At 43.9% G+C, this 23109-nt stretch overlaps 1 protein-coding gene across 2 annotated transcripts in view; it reads right to left on the bottom strand.

Moving 5' to 3' along the window:
• The window catches only part of CILP (cartilage intermediate layer protein), an 89733-nt gene that overhangs the window by 17587 nt on the left and 49037 nt on the right, over window positions 1-23109 (bottom strand). For both annotated transcript variants that reach the window (XM_077263315.1, XM_077263316.1), the window contains exons 2-4: window positions 21397-21501; window positions 18709-18804; window positions 11077-11346 (exon numbers count right to left, since the gene is read on the bottom strand). In XM_077263315.1, coding sequence (XP_077119430.1) covers window positions 11077-11346; window positions 18709-18804; window positions 21397-21457 — 427 coding nt within the window. In that variant the 5' untranslated portion in view covers window positions 21458-21501. The remainder of the gene's footprint in view (window positions 1-11076; window positions 11347-18708; window positions 18805-21396; window positions 21502-23109) is intronic.

Raw genomic sequence — 23109 nt, 5'->3', positions numbered from 1 at the left:
CCGCAGACAGGCTATCAAAGGCCTAAAATAACAAACAGTAGGCAGTCATGGCAGTTTTACATCGGTTACATGGATACACAGGCAGGCAGCTTGGTGGTCAGTGGAGGAGTATTTAAAGTAGGGACCGCAGACAGGCTTCAAAGGCCTAACATAAGAAAATGGGCTGGCTGTAGGCACTTTATAATTGGTTCCAGGGGTACACGGGCAGCAGTGGTCTGGCCAGTGGAGGACTAGTGGAAGGAGGGACCGCAGACAGGCTTCAAAGGCCTAACATAAAAAAACGGGCTGGCTGTAGGCACTTTATAATTGGTTCCAGGGGTACACGGGCAGCAGTGGTCTGGTCAGTGGAGGACTAGTGGAAGGAGGGACCGCAGACAGGCTTCAAAGGCCTAACATAAAAAAATGGGCTGGCTGTAGGCACTTTATAATTGGTTCCAGGGGTACACGGGCAGCAGTGGTCTGGCCAGTGGAGGACTAGTGGAAGGAGGGACCGCAGACAGGCTTCAAAGGCCTAACATAAAAAAATGGGCTGGCTGTAGGCACTTTATAATTGGTTCCAGGGGTACACGGGCAGCAGTGGTCTGGCCAGTGGAGGACTAGTGGAAGGAGGGACCGCAGACAGGCTTCAAAGGCCTAACATAAAAAAATGGGCTGGCTGTAGGCACTTTATAATTGGTTCCAGGGGTACACGGGCAGCAGTGGTCTGGCCAGTGGAGGACTAGTGGAAGGAGGGACCGCAGACAGGCTTCAAAGGCCTAACATAAAAAAATGGGCTGGCTGTAGGCACTTTATAATTGGTTCCAGGGGTACACGGGCAGCAGTGGTCTGGCCAGTGGAGGACTAGTGGAAGGAGGGACCGCAGACAGGCTTCAAAGGCCTAACATAAAAAAATGGGCTGGCTGTAGGCACTTTATAATTGGTTCCAGGGGTACACGGGCAGCAGTGGTCTGGCCAGTGGAGGACTAGTGGAAGGAGGGACCGCAGACAGGCTTCAAAGGCCTAACATAAAAAAATGGGCTGGCTGTAGGCACTTTATAATTGGTTCCAGGGGTACACGGGCAGCAGTGGTCTGGCCAGTGGAGGACTAGTGGAAGGAGGGACCGCAGACAGGCTTCAAAGGCCTAACATAAAAAAATGGGCTGGCTGTAGGCACTTTATAATTGGTTCCAGGGGTACACGGGCAGCAGTGGTCTGGCCAGTGGAGGACTAGTGGAAGGAGGGACCGCAGACAGGCTTCAAAGGCCTAACATAAAAAAATGGGCTGGCTGTAGGCACTTTATAATTGGTTCCAGGGGTACACGGGCAGCAGTGGTCTGGCCAGTGGAGGACTAGTGGAAGGAGGGACCGCAGACAGGCTTCAAAGGCCTAACATAAAAAAATGGGCTGGCTGTAGGCACTTTATAATTGGTTCCAGGGGTACACGGGCAGCAGTGGTCTGGCCAGTGGAGGACTAGTGGAAGGAGGGACCGCAGACAGGCTTCAAAGGCCTAACATAAAAAAATGGGCTGGCTGTAGGCACTTTATGATTGGTTCCAGGGGTACACGGGCAGCAGTGGTCTGGCCAGTGGAGGACTAGTGGAAGGAGGGACCGCAGACAGGCTTCAAAGGCCTAACATAAAAAAATGGGCTGGCTGTAGGCACTTTATAATTGGTTCCAGGGGTACACGGGCAGCAGTGGTCTGGCCAGTGGAGGACTAGTGGAAGGAGGGACCGCAGACAGGCTTCAAAGGCCTAACATAAAAAAATGGGCTGGCTGTAGGCACTTTATAATTGGTTCCAGGGGTACACGGGCAGCAGTGGTCTGGCCAGTGGAGGACTAGTGGAAGGAGGGACCGCAGACAGGCTTCAAAGGCCTAACATAAAAAAATGGGCTGGCTGTAGGCACTTTATAATTGGTTCCAGGGGTACACGGGCAGCAGTGGTCTGGCCAGTGGAGGACTAGTGGAAGGAGGGACCGCAGACAGGCTTCAAAGGCCTAACATAAAAAAATGGGCTGGCTGTAGGCACTTTATAATTGGTTCCAGGGGTACACGGGCAGCAGTGGTCTGGCCAGTGGAGGACTAGTGGAAGGAGGGACCACAGACAGGCTTCAAAGGCCTAACATAAAAAAATGGGCTGGCTGTAGGCACTTTATAATTGGTTCCAGGGGTACACGGGCAGCAGTGGTCTGGCCAGTGGAGGACTAGTGGAAGGAGGGACCGCAGACAGGCTTCAAAGGCCTAACATAAAAAAATGGGCTGGCTGTAGGCACTTTATAATTGGTTCCAGGGGTACAGGGGCAGCAGTGGTCTGGCCAGTGGAGGACTAGTGGAAGGAGGGACCGCAGACAGGCTTCAAAGGCCTAACATAAAAAAATGGGCTGGCTGTAGGCACTTTATAATTGGTTCCAGGGGTACACGGGCAGCAGTGGTCTGGTCAGTGGAGGACTAGTGGAAGGAGGGACCGCAGACAGGCTTCAAAGGCCTAACATAAAAAAATGGGCTGGCTGTAGGCACTTTATAATTGGTTCCAGGGGTACACGGGCAGCAGTGGTCTGGTCAGTGGAGGACTAGTGGAAGGAGGGACCGCAGACAGGCTTCAAAGGCCTAAAATAACAAACAATAGGCTCATGGCAGTTTTACAGCGGTTACATGGATACACGGGCAGCTTGGTGGTGAGTGGAGGAGTAGTGCAAGGAGTGTCTGTCCCAGTACTCCCAAAATATAAATAGATGTTAATGTCTCGCAAAACAACCAAAACAAAAAAAAAGGTGGCATACTTAGGTACAGGGGTGGGCTCATCTGCTGAGTTTCTGACATAGTAATTTGGCAGTAACTATTTAATGGTGCCAATATAGGACACAGACACAGACTACTTTAAGTTGCATCATAGATGTCTACAAATTTGTATTGTCAGTGCCAGACATTGAATGATGTCAGCGAATAGACTAAAGATTGGTGGAGCTGTGCGACATAATTTTGCATGTGGTAGAGCACATTTTGAGCTGGGGTAGGGGGGAACTCTCTAGAGGCCGGCGGGACCGCCCCAGGGCCCCTCATGTTACAACGGTGTGTCTGACGTTGGGTGCGCACCACCACCGCCAGAGACACTACATTGTACTATGAGGGACCCAGTAGCAATGCCGTCAACCAAAAGCGAGCACACCCACCTCTTCAGACAAACAGCAGTCTCACGGGTGCTTGCGCCAAGTCGCGATACCACGGCCCCGTGTGGGGAGTTTGGCCATTTAGGGAGGTGTAAACATGTCGTATGCTGTACAATCAGCTGCAGCAAATTAGACATTAGAAAAGTAATTCACAGGCAAGAGCCTTTCATAGGAAAGCTAGGTGTCGGCCGGGCAAGGTGGGGCAAAAGATTTCGAAATCCAGTTGTGGTTCATTTTAATGAATGTTAGATCGTCAACATTTTGGGTAGCCAGACGAGTCCTTTTTTCGGTTAATATTGAACCTGCAGCACTGAATACTCTTTCTGATAGGACACTTGCTGCCGGGCAAGCAAGCTCCTGCAATGCATATTCTGCCAATTCTGGCCAGGTGTCTAATTTGGAGGCCCAGTAATCAAATGGGAATGACGGTTGAGGGAGAACATCGATAAGGGATGAAAAATAGTTAGTAACCATACTGGACAAATGTTGTCTCCTGTCACTTTCAATTGATGCAGCAGTACCTGTCCTGTCTGCGGTCATAGCAAAATCACTCCACAACCTGGTCAGAAAACCCCTCTGTCCAACGCCACTTCTGATGTGTGCACCCCTAACACTCCTAGTCTGCTGCCCCCTGGAGCTCGTGTGAGAACGATCACGTGCGCTGTGTGCTGGGAATGCCTGAAGCAAACGGTCAACAAGAGTTGATTGTTTGGTTGCTAATATTAGTTCCAAGTTCTCATGTGGCATAATATTTTGCAATTTGCCTTTATAGCGTGGATCAAGGAGGCAGGCCAACCAGTAATCGTCATCGTTCATCATTTTCGTAATGCGTGTGTCTCTTTTTAGGATACGTAAGGCATAATCCGCCATGTGGGCCAAAGTTCCAGTTGTAAAATCTCCGGTTGTGATTGGTTGAGGGGCAGTTGCAGGCAAATCTACGTCACTTGTGTCCCTCAAAAAACCAGAACCCGGCCGTGACACGCAACCAATTTCCTGTGCCCCCGGGAAAGGTTCGGCATTAAAAATATACTCATCCCCATCATCCTCCTCGTCCTCCACCTCCTCTTCGCCCGCTACCTCGTCCTGTACACTGCCCTGACCAGACAATGGCTGACTGTCATCAAGGCTTTCCTCTTCCTCTGGTGCAGACGCCTGCTCCTTTATGTGCGTCAAACTTTGCATCAGCAGACGCATTAGGGGGATGCTCATGCTTATTACGGCGTTGTCTGCACTAACCAGCCGTGTGCATTCCTCAAAACACTGAAGGACTTGACACATGTCTTGTATCTTAGACCACTGCACACCTGACAACTCCATGTCTGCCATCCTACTGCCTGCCCGTGTATCCTCCCACAAATAAATAACAGCACGCCTCTGTTCGCACAGTCTCTGAAGCATGTGCAGTGTTGAGTTCCACCTTGTTGCAACGTCTATGATTAGGCGATGCTGGGGAAGGTTCAAAGACCGCTGATAGGTCTGCATACGGCTGGCGTGTACAGGCGAACGTCAGATATGTGAGCAAAGTGCACGCACTTTGAGGAGCAGGTCGGAGAACCCAGGATAAGTTTTCAATAAGCACTGCACCACCAGGTTTAAGGTGTGAGCCAGGCAAGGAATGTGTTTCAGTTGGGAAAGGGAGATGGCAGCCATGAAATTCCTTCCGTTATCACTCACTACCTTGCCTGCCTCAAGATCTACTGTGCCCAGCCACGACTGCGTTTCTTGTTGCAAGAACTCGGACAGAACTTCCGCGGTGTGTCTGTTGTCGCCCAAGCACTTCATAGCCAATACAGCCTGCTGACGCTTGGCAGTAGCTGGCCCATAATGGGACAACTGGTGTGCAACAGTGTCATCTGCCGATGGAGTGGTTGGCAGACTGCGTTCTGTGGAAGAGCTGTAGCTTCTGCAGGAGGACGAGGAGGAGGAGGAGGAGGGGGTGCGAACGCCTACAGCCAACTGTTTCCTAGACCGTGGGCTAGGCACAACTGTCCCTAAATTGATGTCGCCTGTGGACCCTGCATCCACCACATTCACCCAGTGTGCCGTGATGGACACATAACGTCCCTGGCCATGCCTACTGGTCCATGCATCTGTAGTCAGGTGCACCTTTGTACTCACAGATTGCCTGAGTGCATGGACGATGCGCTGTTTAACATGCTGGTGCAGGGCTGGGATGGCTTTTCTGGAAAAAAAGTGTCGACTGGGTAGCTCGTATCGTGGTTCAGCGTACTCCATCAGGGCTTTGAAAGCTTCGCTTTCAACTAACCGGTAGGGCATCATCTCTAACGAGATTAGTCTAGCTATGTGGGCGTTAAAACACTGTGTACGCGGATGCGAGGATAAGTACTTCCTTTTTCTAACCAGAGTCTCATGTAGGGTGAGCTGGACTGGAGAGCTGGAGATCGTGGAACTTTCGGGTGTGCCGGTGTACATGGCAGACTGAGAGACGGTTGGAGACGGTATTGTTTCCGCCGGTGCCCTAGATGCAATATTTCCTCCTACAAAACTGGTGATTCTCTGACCCTGACTGCTTTTGGCTGGCAAAGAAACCTGCACAGATACTGCCGGTGGTGCGGAAAATGGTGGCCTTACAGTGACGGAAGGGATGTTGCGTTGCTGACTAGCTTCATTGGCCGAGGGTGCTACAACCTTGAGGGACGTTTGGTAGTTAGTCCAGGCTTGAAAATGCATGGTGGTTAAGTGTCTATGCATGCAACTAGTATTTAGACTTTTCAGATTCTGACCTCTGCTTAAGCTAGTTGAACATTTTTGACAGATGACTTTGCGCTGATCAGTTGGATGTTGTTTAAAAAAATGCCAGACTGCACTCTTCCTAGACTCGGATCCCTTTTCAGGGATTGCAGACTGAGCTTTAACCGGATGGCAACGCTGTGCTCCAACAGGTTTTGGCTTTGACACGCGTTTTGGGCCAGATACGGGCCCGGCAGATGGAACCTGTTGCGATGTTGATGCCTGCTGCGGCCCCTCCTCCACCTCCGCTTCTGAACTACTGCCGCCTGCACCCTGTTCCCCCAATGGCTGCCAATCGGGGTCAATAACTGGGTCATCTATTACCTCCTCTTCGAGCTCGTGTGCAACTTCGTCTGTGTCACTGTGTCGGTCGGTGGTATAGCGTTCGTGGCGGGGCAACATAGTCTCATCAGGGTCTGATTGTGGATCTGTACCCTGAGAGGGCAATGTGGTGGTCTGAGTCAAAGGAGCAGCATAGTACTCTGGCTGTGGCTGTGCATCAGTGCACTCCATGTCAGAATATACTTGTAATGGGCATGGCCTGTTAAATGTTTCACTTTCTAAGCCAGGGACGGTATGTGTAAAGAGCTCCATGGAGTGACCCGTTGTGTCGCCTGCTGCATCCTTCTCTCTTGTTGTAGTTTTTGCTGAGGAGGACAAGGAAGCGACTTGTCCCTGACCGTGAACATCCACAAGCGACGCGCTGCTTTTACATTTACCAGTTTCGGAAGAGGAGGCAAAAGAGCTAGAGGCTGAGTCTGCAATGTAAGCCAAAACTTGCTGTTGCTGCTCCGCCTTTAAAAGCGGTTTTCCTACTCCCAGAAAAGAGAGCGTTCGAGGCCTTGTGTAGCCTGACGACGAAACTGGCTCCACAGCTCCAGACTTAGGTGGAATATTTTTATCCCCACGACCACCTGATGCTCCACTACCACTACCATCATTACCAGCTGACAATGAACGCCCACGACGACCTCTTGCACCAGACTTCCTCATTGTTTTAAAATCTTAACCAAAGTAACTTTATTTGTTGCTGTCAAACAACTTACACGGTGAGCTATAACTTCAGTATGATTTCAATATCCCTTAACAGGTTGGTGAGACCACAAGGAAAATCAGGCACAATGTTACACACTCTGTTTTCTGTGGCACAAAATCACAGAGATGACACACACGCAGGACTGTCACTCAAGCACTAATGTCAATATTAATCTCCCACCTAATTTATTTATTTTTTTTTCTCAGGGAGACTTTAGAAACCAAATAATATTAAAAAAAAAAAAAAAAAAAAAGGCTTTCTATGGCCCACAATTAGAGAGAGAGAGGTGGCACACCCAGGAGTCAAGACTGGCGCACAAGCTGAAAGGGCAATATTACTCTCCCACTGTTTTTTTAAGTTTTTTTTTTATTTCAGGGAGACTTTAGAAACCAAATAATATTAAAAAAACCAAAAAAAAAAATAGCCTTTCTATGGCCCACTGAATGAGAGAGAGGTGGCACACCCAGGAGTCAAGACTGGCACACAAGCTGAAAGGGCAATATTACTCTCCCACTGTTTTTTTATGTATTTTTTGTTTTTTAAGGGAGACTTTAGAAACCCAATAATATTTAAAAAAAAAAATAAATAGGCTTTCTATGGCCCACTGAATGAAAGGGAGAGAGGTGGCACACCCAGGAGTCAAGACTGGCACACAAGCTGAAAGGGCAATATTACTCTCCCACTGTTTTTTGTATGTTTTTTTTTTTTTTTCAGGGAGACTTTAGAAACCAAATAATATTAAAAAAACCAAAAAAAAAATAGCCTTTCTATGGCCCACTGAATGAGAGAGAGAGGTGGCACACCCAGGAGTCAAGACTGGCACACAAGCTGAAAGGGCAATATTACTCTCCCACTGTTTTTTTATGTATTTTTTGTTTTTTAAGGGAGACTTTAGAAACCCAATAATATTTAAAAAAAAAAATAAATAGGCTTTCTATGGCCCACTGAATGAGAGGGAGAGAGGTGGCACACCCAGGAGTCAAGACTGGCACACAAGCTGAAAGGGCAATATTACTCTCCCACTGTTTTTTTATGTATTTTTTGTTTTTTAAGGGAGACTTTAGAAACCCAATAATATTTAAAAAAATAAATAAATAGGCTTTCTATGGCCCACTGAATGAGAGGGAGAGAGGTGGCACACCCAGGAGTCAAGCCTGGCACACAAGCTGAAAGGGCAATATTACTCTCCCACTGTTTTTTTATGTATTTTTTGTTTTTTAAGGGAGACTTTAGAAACCCAATAATATTTAAAAAAAAAAAAATATAGGCTTTCTATGGCCCACTGAATGAGAGGGAGAGAGGTGGCACACCCAGGAGTCAAGACTGGCACACAAGCTGAAAGGGCAATATTACTCTCCCACTGTTTTTTTATGTTTTTTTTTTTTTTTCAGGGAGACTTTAGAAACCAAATAATATTAAAAAAAACAAAAAAAAAAAAATAGCCTTTCTATAGCCCACTGAATGAGAGAGAGAGGTGGCACACCCAGGAGTCAAGACTGGCACACAAGCTGAAAGGGCAATATTACTCTCCCACTGTTTTTTTAGGTATTTTTTTTTTTTTCAGGGAGACTTTAGAAACCAAATAATATTAAAAAAAAAATAAAAAAAAAATAGGCTTTCTATAGCCCACTGAATGAGAGATAGCACACACAGCAGTGGCACACAAGCCCTGACTGAGGCCAATATTTTTCTCCCACTGATTGATGTAGTGTTTTTGTGTTGAGGTAGAATTTAGAACACAAATCACGGAAAAAATAAATAGGCTTTCTATGGCCCACTCAGTGAGAGATGGCACACACAGGGATGGCACTGTAGCAGAAATGCCAATCTTAATCTCCCACAAAAAAAACAAAAAAAAAACAGGGACTGTCCTACAATTACTATCTCCCTGCAGTAATCTAAGCCAGGTATGGCAGGCAGCAATAGGAGTGGACTGATGCACAAATTAAATAAAAAGTGTGGACAAACAAAAAAGATAGCTGTGCAGAAAGGAAGGAACAAGAGGATATGTGCTTTGAAAAAAGCAGTTGGTTTCCACAGTGGCGTACACACAGCAATACAGCTATCACGGAGCCTTCTAGGGCAGCCCAATGAGCTACAGCGCTGAGGGGAAAAAAAAAAAAAAATAGCTTCCACAGTCCCTGCACACCGAAGGTGGTGTTGGACAGTGGAAATCGCTGCAGCACAAGCGGTTTGGTGGTTAGTGGACCCTGCCTAACGCTCTCCCTGCTTCTGACGAAGCGGCAGCAACCTGTCCCTAAGCTCAGATCAGCAGCAGTAAGATGGCGGTCGGCGGGAACGCCCCTTTATAGCCCCTGTGACGCCGCAGACAGCAAGCCAATCACTGCAATGCCCTTCTCTAAGATGGTGGGGACCAGGATCTATGTCATCACGCTGCCCACACTCTGCGTTCACCTTCATTGGCTGAGAAATGGCGCTTTTCGCGTCATTGAAACGCGACTTTGGCGCGAAAGTCGCGTGCCGCATGGCCGACAAGCACAGGGGTCGGATCGGGTTTCATGAGACGCCGACTTAGCCAAAAGTCGGCGACTTTTGAAAATGATCGACCCGTTTCGCTCAACCCTAGTTGTTAATACTCATGTGCAACAAAACACATAATAGATATTGACATGATTTGAACACGTTTTCATGGGAAATATTATTTCAGTTGGTGCATCATTGAAACTGCAACCTGAGGAAGGAAAAGTCGTGGACTTATAAAAATCACCAGATGGATAGGCATGTTTAGTATATGCAAATAAGTATATCAATTATGAGCACCACGTTCAGAAATTCTAGCACTTACATATCTTGGCAGCTATTAGTGAGGCTATTAATGATTATCTGAGGAATGTTCTGAATGCTGAACGGTTAATGCACTTGGGCACGCAAATCATCAATATCTGCTGCTGGCAGCTCCTTTTGCAATTTCCGACTAATGAAGTCCTAGATGTATTCAATTGGAGACAAGGGTGGAGAGGCTAGTAGAATGTTCAGGCCAAGTAGGCTGCTCACAGTAGCAAGAGCCACATTGCCTGGCATTATCATGTTGAAAAACGTCTCCTAGAATATTTCACATTCCCTTGTGAATACCTCTTCATGGCGTTGCCCATGTGGTGTCCAGACCGATATCCAGTTATTCTTGCATCCAAGATAAAAGAGGAACTCATCAACGAAGAGGGTAGACCTTCAATACAGCCTGTGTTGCTGTCTTGATGTGCACTTTTCTAGCCTTTGAGAGTGTTGGTGTGAGGTCAATGAACTGACCTTCATAAGGAAATACAACACCACGCCTAGTTCTATGATTATGGTGTGGTGTGGCATAAAGTACAATAGGAGGACCCCTCTAGTCTTAATTCCAGGTATAGCTTGACATACATTGATTTAGTTGTAGAACCAGCGGAACGGACATTTTTCCAAAGCGTCCCAGAAGCAAATTTTGAACATGACAACAACGCGCTGTTACTCGTGCTATTGTGAGTAGGATACATGGCTTCATAGTGTTACCATGGCCTGCAACATCTCCATACATGTCTCCCATCAAACATATCTGGGACATCAATGGTCAGTAATTAAAAAAAGAGCTTTCAGCAGCGGATCTTGATGAGTTGCGAATTCATTGTCGATTTCACTATTGCAATACGGGAAAATTCTCAAATAAATCTGCAACAAAATCTGCATGTAACACGTGATGCAGGAATGCAGTGGAAAGTCTGCGGAAACGTTGCAGACATACTGCGGAAAAGCAGCAAGAAACCGCTATCAAATCCACAATGTGTGCATGTACCCTTAGGGGTCATCATCCAGGATTTTTATGCCTCAAAAATCTTAAATCTGTATATCCAAATTTACTAAAGGGAAAAATGGTGATATCGACGCGTTACAAAATTTTTTTTTTTTTTACAAAAGCGCTGATGTTAGTACTTTTATATATAAGTTATGGATGTTTTGGAACTCCAGTGAAAATATAATATAGAGTTGAAATCACTAAATTTTTAATGCAATATGAAATTGTAAAATTCCACACCTCGACAAATGTTTTATGCTACATACACTTTTCTATCCCAGATGATCTCAAGCTTTACACATCGTAAAAATACAACTGTTTTGAAAATGACAAAAAATATAGAAACGGTGAACTCACCAATGGGACACAAGAAGCGAACTGAATAATTAGAACAATTTTTGCCTTCTTCTTGCTCTGTATTGATACACCAGAATCCCTTAGTCAGGCTGTAATGTACCACTTCTCCAGTCTTTCCTGCTGGAATCCACTCTGTTGTCCGTGCTTCCATACGTCGAGGTTTTGGGCAAACTCTGTTAGGATAGTAGAACCTAATGGCATCCAGGCGCTCATAATCTCCATTGCCGCCTGGGTGATCAATGTTGAACCATGTTGTCCATTGCTGAAATTCTGAGCAGTAACAGAATAAAGGAATTAGTATCTCACATCTGACAGAGGTAAACAAACTATCACTGTAACCTAAAAAATGAAAACCATATCCGAATGAGGGGCCTTCATTGATGACGTCCATATGCCGTATAGAATAAAGCGGTGTGCTACATTAGTTTGACGGAACCTGGTAGTGTCTGTAGGTTACTAAGCACAATCCTGCTGACAGGCTCACTTTAAGGATTGGAGAATATTAAACAAAAATATCTTCCCCAAAAACAGTAAAAAAAAATAAACTGTTACATGTTTTGTATATTTTACCTTCCTTTTTCAATATTCTAGTTTGGCAATGGAACATGACAAAAACATACTGTGATCTGTTGATGCATTTTTGGAAAACTTGTAAATGAAAGTGGATATAAAACCCAAGCTCCAATATTCTATAGGAGATGCGGTTTTATTTGTCAACGTGTTTCGAGGTGATCATGCCTTTTCATCTTCATCATTGTGGTTTGTCCTGATGAAGAGGTATGATCACCTCGAAACGCGTTGACAAATAAAACCACATCTGGTTTCCTATCGTATATATTGCCTCCTCGACAGGGCGGGTTTTATAGCCACTTTCATCTCCAAGTTTGCATACTATCTGTTTGGTGGATCTGCAGCAGACTTCTTTGCCTTAAAGCTAATAAAGAGGTTGTGATTTTCACAACTCCCCACGGGTGAGCAAATCCCATTTTACTCTTTCCTTTGTGATCCGGGTAAGACCCTATTGCCAGTATTCCAGTTTCTATCTAAACACATACTTGATGATTTTTTAGGCAGTAGTTTTTATGTGGTCCTTTTTGACCAGTGGGAATTCCTGTGGACTATGCCAAAAGCAAATTAAGACATTTAACTGTGCGGGTCTATTTTGCCATACCTGTTTAAATTGTCGAACTGAAAATACAGACATGTGACACTGATATTACGTTCAGGCTGTTGTTGAGTTAAACCTTTTTGTCTTCCACATGAATCCTGCCATTGTCTAGCATTTCTGGTCGATGTCTTATTTTTTCATCAAAATATGGATACAAATTAAATATCATACTTATGTTCAAAATGTATGCATTGCTAAACTCAACAAGGGGCATGGGCAATGGACTTGTTGATGCAACAGGAAAGAAAACTAATATCACGTATAAGAATGTGTTAGCTGCTATATCAGCACCGCCGCCGGCACTTCCCGCAGTAATAGTACAAAGAGGCATGTCACATTTGGCCTCCTTTGCCTTTGGCAAGAGTATTAGCGAGGAGGATACTGAGGGAATGATTGTGGATATGTCCTTTCACTCACTTCAACCTCAGCAGCATGATGCAGCCTTTGACAGCGACACTATTAGCTGAAGTCAGTGTTTTGCTCAGTCCACCTCTTCTACCGCTATAATACTTAAAGTATATGGAGCTCCCCCAAGACTGCCGCAGGGCCGAGGGGTACCCGGAGCCGGGCCTCTGGGTCTCAATCCTGGGGTTGTCACGGTGGCTAGACCCGGTCCGTGGCCCTGTCTGTTAGTGGGGGACGTCCGGTGCAATAAGTGGTGGTGTAGCGGTGCAGTTGTGGGGTGCAGGTCGCGGTAAATAACGAGGACACCAGGTTGCAGTCTCTTTACCTCTTTACTGAAGATCTCTGGGTCCTCAGTCCGGAATACGGTTCACCAGGCTGCGCAAGTCCGGCCGGTCCAATGGCACCTCCAGAGTTCTCTTCACAGGTGGAAATCTGCGCCTTCCCCCTAGCGCTATGTGTTGTGGTCCTTCCCTGCTGTGCTTACGGGATAGTCCCCACAACTGTTGTGTCTGTTTCTTAAGTTCCCTCACAACTCGATTAGATGATGTTCTGCTAATCCTCCGTCCCTCCCTGATGTTCTGGTTGGGACGGCACCCGTTTGACGGGTAGGCTCGGAGCTCTTCCGGGACCCTAGAGTCGCCCCTCTCCACAAGTTGCCCCCCAAGACTGCATAGGTGATTTGAGTTAGACAGCCCGCCTTAGACTGACTGTCCTGCCGCTGTTTAGAGTATTGCTTGAAGCTGGATATTATAATACTCCCTCGGCGTTCCGGCCACCGGTTATGCGCCTCAGTAGGATGTTGCTTTGGTCTTACAGCACGACTCCTACTGGTATTCTCCTATTGCTATGATCTCGTTTCTCACTCAGCACAATCTATCTCGCTTCTGATCCTTTCTTGGGCACCGCCGCTATCCTGAGCAGGCACGGTCCCGTTACGTTCGTTCAAGTTGCCAAGCCTCTGTCAGGATCCCACCCCTGACAGAGACCCTACTGTATCTTCCCCCACAACACCCTCTGCCACAAGGTGTTGCCTGGTTCCAACCCAGTCAGCTTCTGATCTAACTTCCTGCCTGACCCCCAGTTTACCCACTATGGTGGGGAGTGGCCTAGTGAATAGAACCCTTAGCTCCCCCCGGAGGCCCGGCTGTGAAATGTATTGGTGTCTGTGATACCTGGTCAGATGAACTCCTTCAGTGCCATCAGACGTACCATAGCTCCCCTTAGTGGCGGAGCCACAGTACTGCAACGACCAGGACTCTGGGGCGCTGCATATATAGCAGAATTTCCAATTCGTCAATGACACATGTTTTCTGTTTTTCCCCATAGACCCCTAACCCACAGCACCCTGGAGGAATAAGGAACAGACTGTGCCAGAAAAAATCTGCTTCCAGTTGATTTTTTGTTTTAAGAGATGAACAGTCAGCCTTTGTTCTTAGAAGACATGGTGCTTGAGTAGATAGACAACATGATTCTAATACCAATCTGTATTTCAGGCTCTGCAAGCCAGGGTGGTAGGGATATTGTTTGTGGTAGTAGCATTCTGAGCCACAGCAAACCTCAGGGTGGGAATCAGGTGGAGCGCAAGGAGCGCTGACCATTTTCCACATTAATACACCTGTCAGCAAAATTTGGGGTGACGATGAAGAAGATGATGATGATGATGATTCTGTGGTGAATAAATCCTGTGAACCAGACAGGAGTGATGAGAAGGTGAGGACATCAGAGGAGGAGATTGCTTGCATCGGTGATACAAAGGTCTGGTTGCGGTGGTGGCTAGGTGTATGTATAGGTTTCTCGCATGTGGGAGTTCTTTTGCACATCGCTGCCACATGATTGTTTGGTACCCTACAGCGGGTTGCGAGCTTGCACATTTTGGCCAAAATATTGACTAATACCTCACATATTTGTATAAGTATTTTCTGCATTTTATTTCTCAGGGTGCAGCTGGGCCCATTTGGTCTTGTAAACTGAGGTGTCTGTTCACATGGGATGCATTTGGATAATGCTGGGCAGCCTGCCTGATCGAATAGTATGGGTGTCAGTAATAGACTGTTATCCGGGATTCTGTGCATAACCTGTATGTGAACAGGACCCCATACAAGCCTCTTTTGTGCATTAATCCCTTACCGACATCGGGCGCATATTTACGCTGATGTTGGACTCCCTCCCTTTGATGTTTGCTCCGGTGGTGAGCCCACATCTTTCCTGGGACATGTCAGCTATTTTGAACAGCTGACATGTGCCTGCAATAGCCGCGCGTGGAATCGCGATCCACCCGCAGATATTAACTAGTTAAATGCCACTGTCAAACGCTGACAGAAGCATTTAAATGGCGCTTCCGGCATTCGCGCCGGAAAGAAGCACACCAGTGACCTGCGTCACTTGATCGCGGGTCACCGGTGTGTCGGCATAACAACACGAGGTGTCATGGAGACCTCTATGGTTGACAGTGCCGGATTGCTGTGAGCGCCACCCAGTGGTCGGCGCTCATAGCAAGTCAGCAATTCTACTACATAGAGGCGATCTGACCATCGCCTCTATGTAGCAGAGCCAATCAAATTGTGGCAGCTTCTAACCTCCCTTGGAGACTATTGAAGCTTGATAAAAGTAAAAAAAAAAAATGTTTTTAAAAATATAAAAAAATAAAAAATATATAAAAGTTCAAATCACCCCCCTATCACCCACCCCATTCAAAATAAAGCAATAAAAATAAAATCAAACCTACACATATTTGGTATTGCCGTGTTCAGAATCGCCCAGTCTATCAATAAAAAAGGATTAACCTGATCGCTAAATGGTATAGCGAGAAAAAAGTTAAAACGCCAAAGTAACATTTTTTGGGTTGCCGCGACATTGCATTAAAATGCAATAACAGGCAATCAAAAGATAGTATCTGCACCAAAATGGTATCATTAAAAACGTCAGCTCTGCATGCAAAAAATGAGCCCTCACCTAACCCGAGATCACGAAAAATAGAGACGCTACCAGTATCAGAAAATGGAGCAATTTTTTTAAACAAAGTTTGGAATTTTTTATCACCAGATAAAAAAGAACCTAGACATGTTTGGTGTCTATGAACTCTTAATGACCTGGAGAAACATAATGGCAGGTCATTTTTAGCATTTAGTGAACCTAGTAAAAAAGTCAAACAAAAAACATGTGTGGGATTGCACTTTTTTTTTGCAATTTCACCGCACTTGGAATTTTTTTACCGTTTTCTAGTACATGACATAGTAAAACCAATGGTGTTGTTCAAAAGTACAACTCATCCCACAAAAAACAAGCTCTCACATGGCCATATTGACAGAAAAATAAAAAAAGTTATGACTCTGGGGATAAGGGGAGCGAAAAATGAAAACGCAAAACCGAAAAAAGCTCCCAGGGTTAAGGGGTTAATATACCAAGCAACCACGCCCTCCATGAATTAGTAGGCCGTGAGTGGTTGTCTCATCTGTATTTTTTGCACCTGTGTTGCCGCTATCTTAGCTACATGGGTCCGCTGCATCCTGTTTGAAGGCTAGAGCAGGTAAACATCGCTGCCTTTTTTCTGCTGTTTTTTACTCTACAACCTTTGCAACAGGAAAATAAGTCATGAACATCGCAGCTCTTATAGATCAGGAACTACAGCTCTCCTTCACCATTTAAATTACATCACATGTTCATTTGGCAAAGTTACACCAACCAGCAATCAGAGCAACCCTCAAGTTGTCCTGTTCCACTTCTTGTCATGCTAGCCTTTCTGTCAGCCAAGATCCACACTTAAAGATGTGGTCCAGAACTTTTACATTGATGACGATGACTTATTCTTAGGATAGGTCATCAATGTCTAATTGGCCAGGGTCAGACACCCAACACCTATGTCAATCAGCTGAAATTTGTTGTCGGCGGCGTCCACCGCTGACCGGGAGTACTCACTTGCCGAGCTGCTTCATCTTTAGGTTGTGGCCGAGGCTTCGTATTTCACAACTTCCTCCTATTTAAATCAATAGAAGGCGGATGTGCAGTACCCTGTGGCAGCCACTATCAGAAGACGGACAGCTTTGCAAGTGAGTAATTCTGGCTGGCAGCTGCAGCAGCTAGCATCTAATTGATGGAGGTGCCGGGTGTCGGCTATAAGAGCATCATTGGTGAATTTGTTTCCAGCTTTGTTACCTGCTCCCCGAAGCTTTTTCCACCCAAATGACTGACCAGCAAACCCCTCTACAATCCACAGAGACACAACGTTCCTCTGCCTGTGCCATTGTTAGGACTACAACAAATAGCCAAGGGAGCAGCAGCAGCATTAGCTTCAGTACATTTGAAATGATAGACAAAATGTTTATCTGCCATTGTGACAACCTGGTGCACTTCAGCAAAGACAGACGCACTGCCTGAACAGTCAGGTTGAGTCATACATAGACTGTGTGATTTCTCAGGCATATACTCTGAGTCCAGAACTCATGGATTTCTGGCCAATGAATTGAACCAATGGCAAAAAGTGGCCCAGTTTTCTATAGGTGTACTGTCATATCCAGCATTCAGTGTGGTTGATAGATGTCTCACACCAACATGGAACATGTTAACTGCCACAAGGGTGGAAAACCTAACATTTGTCAAAATGAATCAGCCATGTACTAATGCAGTTTCATCCAATAATGGCTGATGCAATTGAATAAATTAACCACAACATCTGTTTGCCTGCCCATTGATTGTCTTCTCCGTTCAAAAGTGCCAGCTAAACACATTCTGAAGAGCACCTACTGTCTGTCCATCATGTCTTTTATACTGTAGTTTTGCTGCTTCTGAGGTTGCTGTTGCTGGCTGTAAACTGCCACACATCTTCTTGCCTGCCCCTTCAATGTTGCGCCTGCCTTTGCCACCACACACTCTTGCCAGCCACACATCTCTTTACTAACAACTGTATTTCATAGTGCTAGATTGTACTACTGCTGCCGGGCTGCTGTTACTGGCCCTAAATTGCAACACATCTCCTTGCCTGCCTTTCCTAATTCTCTGCCATGCTGCTTCTGCCACAGCCACTGCACAGCTACACCAGACACATCTGCTGGTTAAACACTGTGTTTCGTAATGCTAGACAGTACTACTGATGCTGGAAAAAGTACTCTTTTAAAAGAGCTCCTAAAATAGGTTTATATTTCTCATAGAAAAAGTGACAACAAACCATAGCTTTTTCACTTTGAAAACAGTACTCCTGTTTCGTCTCTTTAAAAAAGGGGATAATTTTTGAACAGCTTGATAAAAAGCCTTTGTAATTGTCTAAAGCAAAAGGGATACATTTTTCCACTCCTAATCGAGAAACAACAACTTCTGCACATTGAAAATATTCCACCTGTTTTGCTTCACGAAAAAAGGGGATAATTTTTGGATGATTTGATAAAAATCCTTTGCAATGGCCCAATCAATTTGTGAATAGCAAGCCAGTTGTGGACCCTAAAAATGGGATAATTTTTTACTCCTATTTGAGAAGCAATAACTTCTTTATGTTCAAAAGAGTACACATTGTTTCCCTATTTAGAGGGATAATTTTTGGTCTGCTTGTGCAGTGCAAAAAGCCTCTGTTTGCACCTCCTATGCATAAACATCAGCATGACATGCATTTACCCTCCAAATAGATAATTTTTGTACTGTTTATACAAAATAAGTAGCCTACAAATTCTGAAACTATTGTGTGTGGTTAAATAGGCTGCTGGTTACCACTGGTCACCATCTCTTTTCTCCTAACCTTTTAGGTTGAAGTCACTTGAACATTATCAAGGCTGTATTTGCATTAAACAGTTCAAAATGGGTTCTATAGACTCCAATGGGACTTCAAGATGTTATACATATTTTCCAGATAATTAGAGACTTGTTTAATTATGAGATTTGCTCAAACAAAATTCTTTAAAAAAAAATTGAGAAGACTGGAAATTAGAATTTCAAAATATCCACTTATATCTGAAGCAGAACCTTAGATTTCATATAAAAATATATATTTTCTATAATTATCCACTGTGATACTTTTGCCTCAATTTGTATCTTTAACTTGATACTATAGGTGGTTATAGAAAAAATATCTTTACCGTCGAGTTTGACTTTTGCTGGAGCTGTGTTGATTTTTTTCCCAGTGCGAATTCTCCTTGTGGAATGATTTAGCACAGCATCTCCTTTCCGGGGTCCTACAAATCAGAACAATTTTATTGGAGTATGATCAATTTGTAAAATCTACTAACATTTATAGATAAAGTGACAACTTGGCCATGCACGTAGAAGCATTTTCAGTTACTCTTCAGTTTACAAGAGCTGCATTATAGTTATAAATTCCATATGTTGCTGTAGGTCTAACTTCCAATAAGGATTTGTTCATTTCACGGAGGATTATTTATAAAAGAAAACAGATTTTTCAAGATCCTCAAGAGGAAGCTGTGGAGAGTTCCAAGAAAGAGATGGAACATGTTAAGCTGTGCTCCTATCTTTGGGGTGTATTTCTCCTGCCTCAGGACTTTTGCTGCTACAGCTGCCTCTTGGAATTCTCACTCGATTCTTTGAAATTTATCAGAAATATTGGTGGACTACATCTGTGTGAAACCTATTAGTTACAGTAGCTTTAAATCTAAAGTGGGTTGAAAGACTAAACAAAAACCACAACACTTTGGCCAATTTTAAATATAATAATGACAAACTGCGTGTATAGGTTTTAAACTATACAAATTCATGTACTGGTTAGAATAAAATAACAACCAGCATTGGAGAGACTTTGTACCTTAGACTGGTCTAGTAGGTTAGTTAAGGATGGCTCACACAACATTATATGTTTGAAGAAGACAATTCTTCATCTATTATTTGTCATCCAACGAATGTCAAGATCCCAAAAATAAAGCTGGGGCAACCTGATCTCAAGCATTCTATAGTTAGATCCAGTGGGAACAGGGCTTTAAGAATAATTCCTTAGTGGTGAATTCCAGGGATGGGTTGCAGTGTTAGAAATCACACAACAGCTGCTCTGTCATGAGAACAACTAAATCAAGATGTATATACTGCACCCTGAATAATTAAGCACGTGAACACATCCTCCCCTGTCATTCTACACAGCAGTCAAGTATAGGGCTTTCTTGTATGTTTCCAATGCACAATATACGACTAAATTGGATATATCCTCTTTTAGACCACGTTCACATGTTCAGTATTTGGTAAGTATTTTACATCAGTATTTGTAAGCGAAAATAAGGAGTGGAAGAATCAGAGGAAAAGTTTAGAAACACAAAAACACAAGCATAAAAATATAATAAACACAAAATACTACAGCAGCTGAAGTATGTATTATTAGAAACGCCACAGTTTTATGACCTTTATAAATGCATGTGGCCCAGGAACCGACACAGAAAGAAGAGGGTCCTTGTGCCAGAACGGTATATGAGCCCTTTTGCAGTCCAAAAACACATCCCTTTATATGTCTGTGACAGAAGCTGCTATCTGGTTTGACAGTGAAAGTGGGCCCCCTTATCTATTGGGCCCTTGTGCGGCTGCACAGGTTGCACCAATGGTTTCTCCGACCCTGACGTGGCGCTTGCGGTCTGGTGTTTTTAGGTGAACACAGAACTGCTTGACTATTTCTAACCATTTCTAACAGTGTTAGATCAAGTTCACACATTCAGTATTCGGTCAGTATTTTACATCAATATTTGTCAGCCAAAACCAGGAGTGGGTGAAAAATACAGAAGCGGTGACATGTTTCTATTATACTTTTCCTCTAATTGTCCCACTCCTGCAATTTGGCATAGAAGCTTTGTTGAATTGAGCCCATCGTCACCAGCCAGCTTTTCAAAGTATATTTTCTCTGAAATATGACTGCAATAATTCAGTTAGACTTCTGTTTCTTGTTTGTGTTTGCTCCTGCTGATAAACCCTAGGCGGGCAGCTACTATATATATTCCTGTTTGCCTGTTTCACACTATGAGTTGAGTTCAGCCCACTGGTCATCATCCCTGCTTGTTGGTTCTGTGGTGCTATTTGGATTATTCTATTTTATGACCTTGGCCAGATTTTGACCACCTGCTTAATTTCCGTTTATTTCTCAGACATGAGCTCTTTGTATTGACCCCACATGACAATCTTTCTTGTCGCCAGGTGGCTTCACCGGTCAGCAGCCTTCTCCATGGCCATGAATGAGGAGCTCCTGTGTAAATCCATATCCAGATTACAGGATAAATACCTGGGCAACCCTTGAGATCTAGTACTTGGAGTGACTAAGCCTGTGCGTGGAAGAAGCCATATAAAGAGCTGGCAATATGTTAGCACAGGGTCTTTTTGTAACTTGTTACCATGAAGACACATAGTTCTACATAGGAGCTCTAGACACAAGCATAAGATATTTTTATACATCCAAAACTGGCTCAGTGACAAAGCCTCATTATTGTCTGCAGCAATCAGTCAGGCTAGATGACACTTTACTATGAATATTATCAACAAGCAATCAGTTCTACAAGTCTTAATCATTTCCTGATGGGAATTTCTGCACAATTCTATATTAATGTAACCAAAATATAAGGACATTGAGCTAATACAGGTGTGAAAGAAAAATGCTGCATACAGCTGCGAGAGGAAGATATCCCCACAATGTACGTGGTAATATTTCCCCAATGGCTGTAGATTAATCTGGAATTTATGTTCCTTGTTCTTGATTTATTCAAGACATCTGTAACAAGTGTAAATAATCCTCCTTGTATAAATATTACCAGATTAAGATGACATCTTGTAAAATGAATACATACCTTGTCCATACACATAGGACAACTCCAAGAGCAGCAGGCAAATCAGTAGGCCAGGTCTCATCTTCCCTGGAGCGTCTTGTCCTGGGCTTCACTGTTACTAGATACCTGCCAACATATTTCCCAACATAATTTTTTTTAGATAGTCTTTAAGCAAACATTACTAAGAGCTGTAACTTTGTGCTACTTTATTTGAAGTCTACACCACCATTGTCATACATCTCCTTTAGAACATTGATAATGGGAAAATTCACTTTGAAATGATTTGTATATCCTTCTTTAGACAGCATATTTATTACATCTAACTGAGAAAGGTTAGTTTTCAGATTTTATTTATGAAATTCGTAAAATTGTTCCTTTTCCCTTGTGGGTCAAGGCATTTGACAGATAATTAATTTAAGGTAGCAGTTTCTGAGCCAGCTACATTTCCTCTTTAAATGTGAGAACCTTCCACAATATATATTTCCACCTCCGCACTGCAAATTAAATCCTCCAGACTGACCATATTTCATTGCAGTTAGAAGCCAATGAACACATACGACATTGAGCATTAAATAAACCTAGTTTTCTAGGAGCTGCCCGTGTGCTATGCTTCCATTGACACCACAGATTTACCTGATTCCAAGGCAACTCCTTCAAGTCAGATGAGACATTACATCAATTGATATGCGTCTTTAAACGTCCATAAGTTACCAGCTTTTTCTGACATTTTACTCTGTCTACATCTATGTCTCACACAACTTGGAAATACCATAAAGTCAGCCTCAGCCCACGCCCTGAATAGCATCTGGAGGAAGAAGCATCAAGCCAGAAGCTCAAAACCCTCAGGTATTAAAAAAGACCTTTTAACTGCTACTACTTCAACCTCACGTCTGATAAACTATGAGAAATAGGTATAAAGATCGACATCTGAACAATCAATTTGTTTTTCTGTAAAAAAGAAACATGTTACGAGAGGGGAAAATAGGGGTAAAGTAAATCTGGCCATCATGTCAAAAGTAATTTAGAAACAATGGGACCCCACCCCTCATCCATACATACATTATTCATGAGATTCCTTCTCCTGGAGCAAAAAAGCATAGTCCAGAATGTAAAAGAAAAAAAGCTTTTCATTTTCCAGAACAGGACAATTTATTATTTGGCGTTGCCACTCAGCCCAATTCACTTGAGTGTGGTTAAAATTTAAGGAGAGCATGGATAAGTGACACTGTTTCTGTTCTGTTAGTGTATGCTCTCACCAAGTTTTTGACATGGATTATTTTGGATGTAAAATCCACAAAAAAAAATTCTTAAAAAATTTAAGCATTTTGGAGCATAATTATAATAATAATTCTACTTCTATAGCACCAACATTTTCTGCAGCACTTAACAATTCAGAGGTACTTCTACAGACAATAAAGACACAGAGTAAACACTTAATTCAACAGATACCAAGAAGAGTGAGGGTCCTGAGAGCAAGCTTACAATCTATGAGGAAATAGGGGGATACAAAAAGCTAAAAATGAAGTGATTGTATTGTATGGTCCAGCCATCAATATCATAAATAGGGTATTCAAATAGCGCTGCATGAACCAATCACAAGCCAGTACCAGTACAAGTGTTGATACAAAGAGCTACTGAGTGCATGGAGAGTATGTAAACAGATGATACAAGGGACCAGATTTGAAGGAAAAGTTTTGAAAGGGCAAAACATGAATGGTTACATGAGTGAGGTGA

This window comes from Ranitomeya variabilis, chromosome 5 (genome assembly GCF_051348905.1).
Source record: "Ranitomeya variabilis isolate aRanVar5 chromosome 5, aRanVar5.hap1, whole genome shotgun sequence".
Taxonomy (NCBI): domain Eukaryota; kingdom Metazoa; phylum Chordata; class Amphibia; order Anura; family Dendrobatidae; genus Ranitomeya; species Ranitomeya variabilis.
Note: the sequence above shows the minus strand (reverse complement) of the source record. Positions and strands in the feature narration are given on the sequence as shown.